General features: G+C 35.4%; 1 protein-coding gene across 1 annotated transcript in view; it reads right to left on the bottom strand.

The window, feature by feature from the left end:
- The window catches only part of LOC123564022 (beta-1,3-N-acetylglucosaminyltransferase lunatic fringe-like), a 28,730-nt gene that overhangs the window by 6,142 nt on the left and 7,096 nt on the right, over positions 1-15,492 (bottom strand). Inside the window, exons 2-6 of the mRNA XM_045357276.2 lie at positions 14,271-14,322; positions 10,068-10,110; positions 9,176-9,383; positions 1,951-2,036; positions 199-269 (exon numbers count right to left, since the gene is read on the bottom strand). Coding sequence (XP_045213211.2) covers positions 199-269; positions 1,951-2,036; positions 9,176-9,383; positions 10,068-10,110; positions 14,271-14,322 — 460 coding nt within the window. The remainder of the gene's footprint in view (positions 1-198; positions 270-1,950; positions 2,037-9,175; positions 9,384-10,067; positions 10,111-14,270; positions 14,323-15,492) is intronic.

The following is a 15,492-nucleotide window of genomic DNA, read 5'->3' as shown; positions in this document are numbered from 1 at the left end:
CAACTTGCAAGCTTTTCATGGTGGAGGAACTATTTGAGGCATGCATAGAACTATCAACCTCCTCACATGAAAGAATTCTACACCTCAGATAAGTTTCATACCAACAGGGGTAAGAGGCTAGTAATTTAAAGTCAGTGACCTTAACTGCTCAGCCGTGGAGGCCCCAAAACTACGTGCAGAAGGAAGGTAGATAATTACTTATAACATATCCTATGGTACAATCATCTGGCAGTCTGATCTGCTCTCCAGCTCGCATCAACCGTCCTCCACTGAAATATCAAAACAACAATACAATGTTTTTATTGAACAAAAAAATTATCTTAGTAGAATAAGTAGAATATATACAACAACGAGAGTGCCAGAATGTCACAATAGTTGCCCGTCACAGCAAATTAGCAAATAGCATCTGTATTTGCAAATGGAATTTTAATTTTGTGGTTGTTTAGTAATTATTGTAATTATTTTGTTTTTCTAAGTCCACAAAAAAACTCCTTACCAGGTAGAGATAACTTAAAATACACCTAAAATTTGAAAGCAACATCTATGTTGTACCACAGAAAAGTGGTCTTGGTTTTTCCCTATGGTCAATTATAAAAAAGTTACAATATAAGTTATTTATAGTAACAACTAAGGGAAGTTAATCTTAAAAAAAAAAAAAATCCAAAAAAAAATTTGCAAGTCCACACAAAAATCCTTACCAGGTAGAGATGTGGTACTATAGAAAAGTGGTCTCGATTTTTCCCTATGACTAGTAATGAAAAAGTTATACTTTGGTGTTTTACTTTATTTAACAATAACAACTACTTCATTTCTTACATACAACATACTGTATGCAATAATAAACAATAAAAGATGCCAAGCAGAACTATTTGAACAAATCTGAGAGGACCTAAAAAGGGTGTAACAAATCAAGCTTGGTAAGTATCCATCAAGGTTTTTTCTTCTCTTAACTCTAGGGGACCCTAAAAGGGGCCAAACGAAACCATTTGAATAAATGTGAGAAAGGACCATACAAGGATGCAACAGATCAAGTTTGGTTCTGATCAGTCTAGTAGTTCATGATAAGAAGTTATTTAAAGAATTTTCTATTCTAAGCTCTAGTAGCATCTAAAATGGGCCAAGCAGAACCATATGAACAAACTTAAGAGAGAACCATACAAGAATGCTACAGACCAATTTGGAGAAGATCCATCTAATGGTTCATGAGAAGCTGCTTAAAGGTTCATCTATTTTTAGCTCTAGCGGTCCCTAAAAGGGCCAAAGGGAACCATTTGAATAATATGAGAGAGGATTCTACAAGGATGCTACAGATCAAGTTTGGTGAAGATCCATCATGTGGTTCTTGAGAAGAAGTTGTGTAAAGATTTTTCTATTTTTAGCTCCAGTCGCCCCTAAAGGGGCCAAGCTGAACAATTTAAAAAACTTAATAAAAGTCCATGCCAAGATATTACTGTCCCTAGTTTGGTGAAATTCTGACCCGTAGCTTCTGAGGAGAAGATGTTTAAAAACGTTTATGCAGGATGAAGGACCATCCATCTATACTAATGGCTAACCAAGTTCAGATGAGCTAAAAACAACAACATGATTTATGTTTTTGTCTCTGTTGGAAACTTCTTGAAACCAGCATATCCTAGGAAATCATTTTCTTGGGAAAATACCTAGTCCTGAAATATAACTGTCCAGAGATTTCCTTGGACTGGGCATAAAACATCCCAGTATTTCCTGGCTTTTCTAGCTCCACTAGAAGCCAATAATTTGTCTAAATACCTTCGTGAATATTTTCACAATGTCCTAGGATTTCCTGGCCACTTTCTGCAGTGGCTGTGTTCACCTGAATCTATTGTCCTGGGTCTTATAAACACCACAGTATCAGGTTTATGTGCAATATTACAAATATATTTCCCAATTCCTGCAGTATTTTTGAAATCTCTACAATATTAAGATACTCACCCTGCATAAGGAACCATTTTGAGCGCCAGCGCTCGACTAATACAGAACCCTGCACCTCCTGTTGCAAACCAAAACGCCAGATTTTGCTGAAATCATCAAAATATCAGGCATTCTAATCAATGTGTTGTTGTCAGTTCAAGTCACAGCAACAGCTGCATATTAGTGTAAATACACAAATAAATCTATAAAATATGCAAAACAAATAATGATAATGCATTTCAAAATGCAAAATGCATATGTATGTTAATCCAAAATAGGAAATTCTCGATTTGATTTGTATGGAATGTCACTTTGACTTCAAGGTCAAACAAACCACGTCTAGAGCATATACACCAGTTGTGATAATTCAGTCACCCCAGGTGTTTCCTCAGGTCATTGGTCACATGTCATTTCTTTGAACAATGCGAAACACACAGATGATTAGACGTTTATGACTCTTCACTGACCAAAAAGTGTTCTTAAGAAATATAATTAAACACAGATGTTAGTGGTTAATGCACGAGATATTTTACATTCAAAACATTTATGATAAACTAAGCAACAGGCCTTACATCAGATATTCTGTTGTTATTTTCTAAAACATTTCAATTAAAAATGACTTTGGACAATTATACAACACTAAAATTAAACAAGTGCAGCTGGAGGACAGCAACACTCAACTATTCAAAAGCCTTGTCAATACAAAAAGTCAAAATAATAAAAACATGAAGAAAACAAGAACAAAAAGGCCAAGTTTCAAGTCAATACCTTTAATGGCTTTTAAGTTATGCTCTGGACATGTTATATGATGGGTAGATCTGACCTTGCTGTGACCTTGACCTTTGACCTACCACCCTGGTTCATGCACTCTGCACAACATCTCATCACCACCTACCTACGTCTCAAGTTTGAAGTCTACCTTGAATGGTTATTATTTGTTTGTTTTGTTTGTTTTGGGTTTAACGCCATTTTTCAACAGTATTTCAGATATGTAACGGCGGGCAGTTAACCTAACCAGTTTTCCTGGATTCTGTACCAGTACAAACCTGTTCTCCGCAAGTAACTGCCAACTTCCCCACATAAATCAGAGGTGGAGGACTAATGATGTCAGAAACAATGTCGTTTATCAAATAGTCACGGAGAACATACGCCCCGCCAGAGGATCGAACTCACGACCCCGCGATCCGTAGACCAACGCTCTTACCTACTGAGCTAAGCGGGCGGGCGTTGAATGGTTATTAAGTTATGCTCCAGACACTAAATATTATGTAAAAATTTGACCTTTGAGCTCAATTTGTGACCTTGACCATAAACCTACTACCAGGTTCATGTGTTCTGTTTATTGTCTGATCTACCTACAAGCCAAGTTTGAAGTCAATACTGTGCATGGTTATTTAGTTATGCTCTAGACACAAAATAATTATGATGGCCAATTTTGACCTTTCAGCCCAATTTGTGACCTTGACCTTTGACTAACAAAGCTTGGTTATTTAGTTATGCTCTAGACACAAAATAATTATGATGGCCAATTTTGACCTTTCAGCCCAATTTGTGACCTTGACCTTTGACTAACAAAGCTGGTTCAAGCACTCTGCACATCGTCTTATCGCCATCTACCTATATCCCAAGTTTAAAGTCAATACCTTTAATTGTTATAAAGTTATGCTCCGGACATAATTATAACGTATGGACAGCCGAACAGACGGACAGAGAGATAGACAGACACACACGCTATCACATAATAGGTCCCGCTTTTTCCAAAATGGGTGTATAAAATGGGGCATATCTAAAACAAGAGCACTACAATACTGAGCAATATACGCCCAAGGTATGACCTCTGACCCCTAAGTGTGACCTTGAGGCAAGCCATCCGAAACATACGCCCTGCATGTCATCTCGATGTGAACATTTCTGCCAAGTTTCTTTAAAATCTTTCAAGCAGTTCAAGAGTTACAGAGCAGATAGGAAACAAACACATATGACTTTTGACCCCTAGTGTGACACATTTGACCTTGAAGCAAGCCATTCAAAACATGTGCTCTGTATGCCGTCTCGATGTGGCGAACATTTGTGTCTAGTTTCTTCGAAATCCTTCTAGGGGTTCAAGAGTTACAAAGCAGACACAAAATTGCTAACGGATGGACGGACGGACACCAGCGTCATAACATAATACATCCCTTGAGGCTGATAAAAAAAGAGTAATTGGTCAAAACTGCTGGGGAGTGTTGGCCTAGTGGTAAAGGTGTTGGCTGCTCATGCCAGAAATCACAGATTTGTTCCTTTCCATATGCAAAGCTGCACATCCTCATGTGACACCAGTACTGGTGCTCACAAAATTGAAATTGAAAGTACATTGATTTTTAAATAAGCCAAAAGCTTTTTAACCATCTTAGAATAAACTAAACTTTTCGTAGAAAGGTTTAATATTAAGTACAAAAATTATTTATGGATGCTATGTTAAAGTTATCTTTTATTACATTTAGTCTCAGCTGGATGGTACAAACTATAATTCTGTTTTCATTATGCATATGATTGTATACATGTAGGAATATGATATTTTTACAGACCAGGAAAATTCTTACCACATGTTACACATTGACTATCTGACTTTGAAAACATCTATGATACTCTTTATTATAAATAGTACCAATTGTGTTTAGTATGAAAAACATAAATGCTGAAATGATAAGATATACCACGATTTAAAAAGTCTGTGACTCTGACCTTGAAGATATGACTTTACAAGAAGTGTCAAGACACACTCTCATCACAGTTGTCAATTACATGTGGCATAACAACAAAGCAGTAAAACAAATAAAATTACATTCTGAATAGACAAGATAAAGTATATACAAGGAAGTCTTCCATCACCATCACAGTATGAAATAAACAAGAGCTGTCCGTAAGACAGCGTGCTCCACTATTCGGGGATTTGACAGTAAAATGAATATACGTCTGAATAAGTGACCTCTGCTTTAAAAGGAAGATACACCAAGGGGCATAATTCCATCAAATACACTAATTTTAGTTATTAGGATTGTTAAACCACATGCAGACGATGATGATAAAGATATATTTTGAGTTTCAAGTCATTATCTTATATAGTGCCAAAGTTATGTCCAGAAAAAGAAGTTTGTAAAAAATAAGTAAAGGGGCATAATTCATTCAAAAATACAAATCAGAGTTATGGGGATTGTTACCACACATGCAGATGATGATGATAAAGATACATTTTAAGTTTCAAGTCTTTATCTTATATTGCATTAAAGTAGTATCCAGAAAGCGAAGATTGCAAAAAAGTTTAAGTACAAAAGGGGCATAATTCTGTCAAAAACACAATTAGAGTTATGGGGTATGTAGCCACACATGCAGATGATTATAAACAAATACTTTTAATTTCAAGTCATTATCTTTTAAAGTACCAAAGATATGTCTATAAACGAAGAAATTCTCGAAAAAATTTAACATGAAAATAATTCAAAGTATAACTCCTTGGTGACCTTGACCTTGGGTATAATGGGCCCAGCCCCTACACATACCTTGTTTGTATGCTGGAAAATGTTTATGTGAACTTACAGTATGATATAAGCAAAAGTAACAAAGATATGGCAGAAAAACAAAGGTTGCCGAAAAACTTTAACCTTAAAAATAAAGTATAACACCTTGGTGACCTTGACCTTGGGTATAATGGGCCCAGTCCCTATACATACTTTGTCTGTATGCTGGACAATGTTTATGTAAAGTTACAGTAAGATATAAGCAACAGTAACAAAGATATGATAGAAAAACAAAGGTTGCCAAAAAACTTTAACCTTAAAAATAACCTAAATATAACAGCTTGGTGACCTTGACCTTGGGTATAATGGGCTCAGCCCCTACACATACATTGTTTGTATACTGGACAATGTTTATGTGAAGTTACAGTAAGATATAAGCAATAGTAACAAAGATATGACAGAAAAACAAAGGTTGCCGAAAAACTTCAACCATGAAGGGTCACGATGACGCCAACACCGAAGCCGGGGCGAGTAGTATAGCCCCCCTATTCTCCGAATAGTGGAGCTAAAAAAGAGCGCTATTTGTCATTAAAATTGTTAAATATAAATCTCCTTTAATACACTCAGCTCCAGGGAAGACAATAAAAAGATGCTATAGACCAAATTTGATTGAGAAACATCAAACAGTTCATGGGAGGTTGTTTCAAGGTTTTGTCTATTTTTAGCTCTTGTAGTCCCTAACAGGGACAAAGTAGAACATTTAAATAAATTTAAGAGCCAGGATGCTAAAGACCAAGTTTAGTGTAATTCTTGCAAGTATTTTAAGAGAAGAACGTTGATAACAGACAACTGACCATCCACCTATATACTTACAGTTTACCTGAAACCTGTGGTCCAGGCAAGCTAATGAAACAGTATCATATAAAATATCAAACTGCTAGCGGTGACATCAGATTTCCAAACTGTTGCAACTCAGATAACATACTTATTTAGTTGTAATTTCGTCCATGACTTGAAAATGTATGATTAAAGAAAATCAATTCACTAGAAGAATCAACATTTCACAAGTAGGAGAATAAACAAGTTTATTTTGTTGACATTTGAAGGTGAATAATATGCATCTTGATCACTGCTAATAGCCTGATACAATCTGTAACTAAACAGAAACAAACATTACCAAAGGTGATAAAATACCCCCAGACACTGTTTTGAAATGTAAAATGCTAAAATGCTGAAATCATAATCTTTGACCTTCAAGAGTGATTTTGACTCTGAACCTAGTAGCCAGGGTTGTTCACTCTGTATGTCACCATGGGGTTAACATTTCGGGTTAGTTTTATCAAAATCCTTCTTGTGGTTGAATAGATATGTAGCACTAAGCTGAAGGCAAAATGTTCAAATATTCGTTCGGAAGATTGTCTGATTATTTGAATACCAACAAGAGCTGTCCGTAAGACAGTCAAGCTCGACTATTCGAAATATTGTCACAGAAGCAGGAAATTATTACCCAAAATGTTAAATATCAAAAGAGTTTTAAGTTCGAAAAGGGACATAATTTGACCAAAATGCATATCAGAGTTATTGGACTTGATGCTATCAACTAGTTTAATAACCCCGAAGAAACATGTTAAGTTTCAATTCCATATCTGCATTAGTTTTGGAGATAGTAACTTGCATGTAAAACTTTAACCAGAATTTTCTAAGTCCAAAAGGGGGCATAATTTGCTCAAAATACATGTTAAGAGTTATGGAACTTGACCCAGTGAGGTTGGTAACTGACCTAGAAAAAGAATAAATAAGTTTCAAAGCTATATGCCTTTTGGTAATAGCTGTATGTACTTGCACGCAAAACTTTAACCAGGATTTTCTAAGTCCAAAAGGGGGCATAATTTGCCCAAAATACATGTCAGAGTTATGGGACTTGATTCTATCAACTAGTTTTATAACCCCGAAGACACATGTGAAGTTTCAATTTAATATCTGCATTAGTTTTGGAGATAGTAACTTGCATGTAAAACTTTAACCAGGATTTTCTAAGTCCAAAAGGGGGTATAATTTAATCAAAATACATGTCAGAGTTATGGGACTTGGCCCAGTGAGGTAGGTAATTGATCTAGAAAAAGAAAAAATAAGTTTCAAATCAATATGCCTTTTAGTAATAGCTGTATGTACTTGCACGCAAAACTTTAACCAGAATTTTCTAAGTCCAAAAGGGGGCATAATTTGGCCAAAATACATGTCAGAGTTATGGGACTTGACCCAGTGAGGTAGGTAATTGATCTAGAAAAAGAAAAAATAAGTTTCAAATCTATATGCCTTTTAGTAATAGCTGTATGTACTTGCACGCAAAACTTTAACCAAAATTTTCTAAGTACAAAAGGGGGCATAATTTGGCCAAAATGAAGGTCAGAGTTATGGGACTTGGTGCTATCAACTAGTTTTATAACCCCGAAGACACATGTGAAGTTTCAATTCAATATCTGCATTAGTTTTGGAGATAGTAACTTGCATGTAAAACTTTAACCAGAATTTTCTAAGTCCAAAAGGGGGCATAATTTGCTCAAAATACATGTTAGAGTTATGGAACTTGACCCAGTGAGGTTGGTAATTGACCTAGAAAAAGAATAAATAAGTTTCAAAGCTATATGCCTTTAAATGATAGCTGTATGTACTTGCATGCAAAAACTTAACCAAGGTGTGACGCCGACGCCGACGCCAGGGTGAGTAGAACAGCTAGACTATTCTTCGAATAGTCGAGCTAAAAATGCATTTCATTACCATCCCTACTATCAAACAATTGATACTAACTTAATTAAAATTTTCAAAGCAGTTCAAAAGGTATGGAGTGGATACAAAATTAAGCTATCTAATTGACCTTGGATGTGCACTCTGTTGTCTTGGTGAGGTAAACAACTGATGCTAGTTTTATGAAAATCTTTCAAGTACATGTAGTTTAGACAATATGAAGCAGGCACACAGTTAAGCTATTTTCAAGTGTGACCTTGACCTTGTGACCTGGACTGTGCACTCTGCACATCGTCTTGATGAAGTTATCATTCAGTACAATTTAGTTTTATGAAAATTTTCAAAGCAGTAAAGAAGATGTGGAGCAGACGCGTTGGACACAGATAGACAGACGGACCAACATACAGACATGCATGACTCCAATATTTCCCCCATATACTTTGTATCTGGGGGTATAATAATGATGGACAATACTGATGCGTACATAAATGAAACAGCTATAAAAATATCCGTTTTTCTAAAATATAAATATCTGATACAATTGTCTCAATAAACAATTGTCCATTTTATTCCCACTTTGAACACTACATAATTATATTTCTTCTCTATTACTAACTGACAAATAACGATAACTTCTAAAACTGAAAAATATCAACCAAATTATAAAACAATAATGTTACAATGACATGTTTTACCAAATACCTACATAGCTCGCTGTTCCAAATGTAAAAGTTCTTGAAAGAAAATACATGTATCAAATTACATTAAAAATGTGTAAAATTAATCATTACACATACCTCTGAAAATTGAATAAACAAATTACATTACTGAAACTTAAACTTTTACTATTTTTAAAATAAAATACATGTTATATTTCATAAAATTCAGAGAATTCAGACTGAAGAATAAGATTTTTCATTTTTTCCCTCTAATTTCTTTCTGAATATATCAATATAATAATGAAAATCCTAACTGAAATAGAATAAGATGATGCATGTGCTTACCCCAGGATGAGCCCTGTCCATCACCTCTATTGGATGATCCAGACTGGGTCTACCCAAGTACCAGTCATCAGTATGGTTATACTTCTCTAGGAGGGTAACCAGTCTTGGTACATTTAAGTATGTGTCATCATCAACATGACAAAACCACCGCTTTTTTGAGTTAATGAACCAGTCAAATTCTTGAGCCATTTTACACACCAGTGACTTCCTGAAAAAGTGTGTTTCAGGTATAAACACATTCTATTTAGTATGGTAATTACTGTAAAATCGTTTAATTTCGTGGGCATGAAATTTCGTGGTTTGGTCAAAACGGCAATTTCGTGGGGATATGAATTCGTGGATTTCAACTTTTGAAATGGGGATTTTACTTGTTTGTTGGGATTAAATTTCGTGGATTGACTCAACCACGAAATCCACGGAAATTAGTCCCCCATGAATATTGATGATTTCACAGTATAAATGCATAAAATATTACAAGGTAAATTAGGATCTGTCATCAAGAAAATAATAAAATGTATAAACTGATATCCCTATGTAATAAATAATATTTTTGTCAGTAAAGTCCTTTTGGATTGTTGCCACAAATTAGCTTATGGCAAGGTGTTGCTGAGCATGTAAGATCATGGAATAAAATGGTAATTTGACATGTGACCTTTTACTGTGACCCTGACCTTGAGATAACTTACTGTTTATTCACAGCACAACTACTGGAAGCAAATTGATGTAAAATTAAAGACTTATCAATACATTTGTATATGTTAGCAAAACTTACAAAACTGTAAAAGAACCAGCAAAAGGGTTAATATGCACATAAATATCAAATAAACACAAGAAAAAAATGTCCTTACATTTGCCGTTATATAAAAAGCTACGAATATAACATATAACACACCTGTAATGGTCTCTAGAACAGTTTGTGTTGACCACATGGTTGGCTGAAATAAAAAATTAAATGTTAGTTAAAGGTCATGAATATAAAAAAAAAAATCAATCAGTACAGTGCTGATCAAATATACGTGTATAAGAAACTTAAGGCCATACTGAATTAACTGCTACATTATCCTGCACTGTTTTATGCCTTAACCACCTGTTTACTTTTCTATATCAAAATGTGCAGTGTTACCGGTAAGTCTACAGAGTGTAACAGAGATAGAGCGAAAGTGCCTCAAATCTTATCCCTTGAAAACGGCATTTTTGGGGAAAATGATGTTTTCAACGGCAGATAACTCTTTTTCAATGTCGTTCACCTATGATTTTTATTGCATTTTTTTGCTTCTTAGATGATTGTTCATCAATATCAAAAGTTTGAAGAAATTCTATTATTGGGAAAAATTTCGCCCCAAATTCTAGCGTACATCCTTAAGCAGAAAGGGATAACTCATGAAATGTTGGTGCAAGAGTTATGATCCTTGAGTCAAATGATGTTGGTGATGGCGTGGAATAATTATTTTAAGTTTGAACTAGATCCCTGATGTAATAACAGACAGTGAAAATGCATCAAAATTAACCTAAAATTCTAAGTAAACGGGGACATAATTCATGAAAATTGGTGCCAGAGTTATGGACTTTGTGTCATATGCTGTGGGTGATAATGTGGAACAGCTGTTTTAGTTTGAATCAAATCCATTTGGTAACAACTAAAATAGAGTGAAAGTGCACCAAAACTTTAACCTGAAATTTTAAGTAAGAAAGGGGAAATAATTCATAAAATATTGGCACGAAAGCCTTGAACCATATGATATGGGTGATCATGAGGAATAACTAGTTTAAGTTTGAAGCAAATCCATCAAGTAATTACAGAGATAAAGAGAAAGTGCATCAAAACTTTAGCCAATGTGCGGATGCGGAAGGACACAGACGCCGGGTTGAGTAGGGTAGCTCTCTATATACGTCGAGCTATAATTGCCAGATTATAAAATAAACCACCCCTGTAAATCAAATCAGTGAAGCTAAATTTTAGCTTGCCTTTTTGTGCCCCTTTCTTATATGATATGATCAATTATTTGAGATAAAAAATAAATTCTACAAAAAAAAATCTGGAAATATAAAGTGAATTTACATCACTGAACAGCCTTATTTGGAGTAAGTCAGCTCATTTCTAAACCAAGACAAAGACACAGAAAAAACATCTGCCCAACTGGAGACTCAACTTATAAAGTATAGCCCATGATACATTTAATACTTCTAAAAATACACAAACAAAAAACTATAAACTATTAAAGTTGAAAATGATATACATTTTTGTATCATGATTAACCAATGAACTTTATACTGTCTGTTTTAAAATTTCAAATAGCATGATTAATAATACAAAATATCTCTCCACCTGTTTTACAGTTTTCAACATACCTAGATAATTAGTAATACAGTAGGTAACACAATCAAATGTTTATAATTTTGACAGCAACACATTAAAATCTAATTATGTTTCTAAAAAAATTGAAGTTTTGTCTACAGGCTGAACGCTTAAAATATATAATGGATCTCAATACATCTTGTAACAAAATGTTGCTGCAGGCTAAACAAAATGAATCACATAATAGTCAAAATTTCAAGTTGATTTAAAACCTGCTACTAAATGTTTTCTTAAATACAGAAAATAGAAAACTAATGAAGGAAATAGCAGTAGTGTGTCTTTAATGCTAAATGTAACAATCTGAGAATTTTCTCTTCTATTTTCATACAAGATAAATGCCGAGTCCTCCCTGCTAATCCTGTGTCCAGTTTTTTGCAGTTTTTCATAGAACAGCTTGTTTTATAATTGGACATAATTGTCTTTGCTGAGAGATGAGCTGATTCTAATAATTTATTTCATTTCATTTATTGGCAAATTGGCATTACAAATGCCTTTGACCATTTACAATACGCTTAATCAATATGGTCAAGACATATACATACATAATTATATGATATACATAAACACACAAAATGTACCATTTCAAAAATAAAACATGAATACTGTGCATACATAAATTCAGCTAAAAATTACATGAAAATCTACGACATTAATTCAGGTAGTTTGAAAGCTTCGCTTATTATATATATTTCGCATTTTTTATCAATCTTTTCTTGCTATGACACGATATATGAATTTATTAACAGACGGCCAAGCTGTATTAATACACTATTTCTGTCTAATATGTGAATACGTATTGCAACAATAAACTAGAGCTGCTTTTAAGAAAAGCGCATGTCTCCCACAACTGCCTAATCATCTAAATAGTAAGTCAGTCTTTATATATCTTTTACTCACTACAAATATACCTTTGAAGAGTAAAAAGGCTGATTTCTGGGTAATTCAAGGGCCATTATTTCAAAGTGCCTGAGCCGATGTGGCTAGTTATTGAACCTGGCCAGATGAGAAATATTTGACTTAGAGCACGGACAAGAGTAAAAAGGCCTATTTTCGGTAATTCAAGGGCCATAATTCTGAAGTGCCTTGGCCGATTTGGCTGCTTATTGAACTTGGCCGAGCACTTATGGTCAAACACATTTTATTCAAGTTTAGTGAAGATCGGATGAGAAATCTTTGGCTTAGAGTGCGGACAAGAGTAAAAATGCTGATTTGGGGTAATTCAAGTCTAAATAGTAAGTCAATCTTTATATATCGTTTACTCACTACAAATATACCTTTGAAGAGTAAAAAGGCTGATTTTGGTTAATTCAAGGGCCATAATTCCGAAGTGCCTTGGCCAATTTGGCTGGTTATCAAACTTGGCCAAGGACTTATGGTCAAACACATTTTGGTTAAGTTTGGTGAAGATCTGATGAGAAATGTTCGACTTAGAGTGCGGACAAGAGTAAAAAGGTCGATTTTGGGTAATTCAAGGGCCATAACTTCAAAGTGCCTGGGCCAATTTGGCTCATTATCGGACTTGCCCTACTAGAGCGCATGCACATTCATCAAGCCAAAAGGACTCCTATACTACTCAGAGCGCATGCGCATTCCTGGACCCAAAAGGTACCCTATACTACTAATAATAAGCAGTATAGGATACCTTTTGGGTCCAGGAATGCGCATGCGCTCTGAGGTTTTTTTGGTTATTCAAGGGCCATAATTCCGAAGTACCTGGGCCGATTGGCTAGTTATCGAACTTGGCCGAGGTCTTATGGTCAGACACATTTTGTTCAAGTCTGTTGAAGATCGGGTGAGAAATGTTCGACTTAGAGTGCGGACAAGTTTTGTGACAGACAGACACAGTCACACAAAGACTGGAGTAAATCAATATGTCTCCCACACCTCTGTGTGGTTGGAGACATAATAAAATGGTATTCAGATTCAACAAAATGACTAGAGCATATTTTACAGATACGATCTTGTCTGTCAATACCAGTATATTGGCCTACTTCAATTCCTAAGCTATGTGATGCAGTTCTAAAACGTGTGTTTTGTTTAATAATGCATGGCATCTGATTTCTAAGTTTACACATAAAAATACTGATTTTCAACCATTTATAACAGAATCATATAAATATGAGCAAGTGAGAAAAATACATGAATTTCTTTATTATGGTGACCATTTTGTCTCTTACTACTGCTTGACCAGGAAAAATAGCCATGAACATAATTAGCTGGACTTGTGTATAATTTTTGGTCATCCAGATACATGCATAATTTTTTCTTCAATTACTTAAACCAGGCCAACTTTTGGTTATCCAGATGTATGAATTTCACTCAATTGGGACCTTTATGACTCAGTTTATCTGACAATTGGAAATAACAACTATCTTTATCTGATTGAGGGGAATCTGTGGCCGAGTGGTTAAGGTCGCTGACTTCAAATCACTTGCCCCTCATCAATGGGGGTTCGAGCCTCACTCGGGGGGTTCGAGCCTCACTCGGGGCATTGAATTCTTCATGTAAGGAAGCCACCCAGCTGGCTTACGGAAGGTAGGTGGTTCTACCCAGGTGCCCGCTCGTGATGAAATAATGCATGGAGGGGCACCTGGGGCCTTCCTCCACCATCTAAGCTGAAAAGTCGCCATATGACCTTTAATAGTGTCGGTGCGATGTTAAACCCAACAAATTATCTGACTGAAAATTTTGAAAGCTGAGTTAACTACTAAACATAATTACATGCTTAAAAACATGTACCTTCAACTTTCTGTTTCAACTCGGCATCATCTGTGTCTGTGAATATGTATGTCTGAAAAAAAAAAAACGAAAACAACGTGTATCTGTTAATCCGTGGTTAAAGAATCCTTTCAACAACAAAGAAAAAGATGATCATGACTTGGACCTCCTTATCTCAGGGTCCTCAGCAAAATATGATTAAGAGTATTTTTCATCCCAATTCTTACAAAGTTCACAAAAGCAATTTTAACGTTTGCATTTAATGATCATACTGTGGAGATGCAAGTCACACAAATATATTGCCAGATAGATGGACAGATACACAAATGTATGAACAGATTTCTGTATTCCCCCTTCTACTTCACAGCAGATAATAGCAAAATACATTTAAGAAAGACAAAATAAACAGAAGCTTCAAATCTAATTTATATAAAAACTAGTGCCAGACTGTCACAAAATACGCCTGTCATCAAACTTGGCCTAATTTAAGGGGTATAATCTAAGACTGCCTAGGGCGATTTGGCTGATTATTGAACTTGGCCAAGATATTACGCCCTTAAACATTGTCAGCAAGTTTGGTGAAGATTGGATGAAAACTGTTCGACTTAGAGAGCAGACAAGGCTAAATTTGCAGTTTTTCGAGTAATTCAAGGGCCATAATCCAAGAGTGGCTGGGATGATTTGGCTGGTTATCGACCTTGGCCGAGATATTATGCCCACAAACATTGTCAGCAAGTTTGGTGAAGATCGGATGAAAACTGTTTGACTTAGAGAGCAGACAAAGCTAAATTCGCAGATTTTTGAGTAATTCAAGGGCCATAATCCAAGAGTGCCTGGGGCGATTTGGCTGGTTATCGAACTTTGCCGAGATATTATGTCCACAAACATTGTCAGCAAGTTTGGTGAAGGTTCCACATAGAGAGCAGACATGCTTTGGACGCCGACCGCCTGCCCGCCTGCCGTCACAGGTGTTCAACATAATACGTCCCGCTCTCACTCATCTGATTTTTTTTGTCTCTGTATAATAGAAATATTGACCTACCCATGATTTTCTAAGTCCAAACAGGGCCATAATTCTTGCAAAAAGCAATGCAGAGTTATATTACTTGCTGTGCAGTGACAGCTTTTGATGGTGAACAAGTGTTGCAAGTTTTAAAGCAATAGCTTTGACCGTAAAGGAGAAAAGTTGACCTAAACGCAAAACTTAACCAAGAAATCTAATATTTTCTAAGTGCAAAGGGGG

The sequence above is a fragment of the Mercenaria mercenaria genome, chromosome 2 (assembly GCF_021730395.1).
Source record: "Mercenaria mercenaria strain notata chromosome 2, MADL_Memer_1, whole genome shotgun sequence".
NCBI classification, from domain to species: Eukaryota; Metazoa; Mollusca; class Bivalvia; order Venerida; family Veneridae; genus Mercenaria; species Mercenaria mercenaria.
The sequence above is the reverse complement of the archived record's forward strand: the minus strand, read 5'-3'. Positions and strand labels throughout refer to the sequence as shown.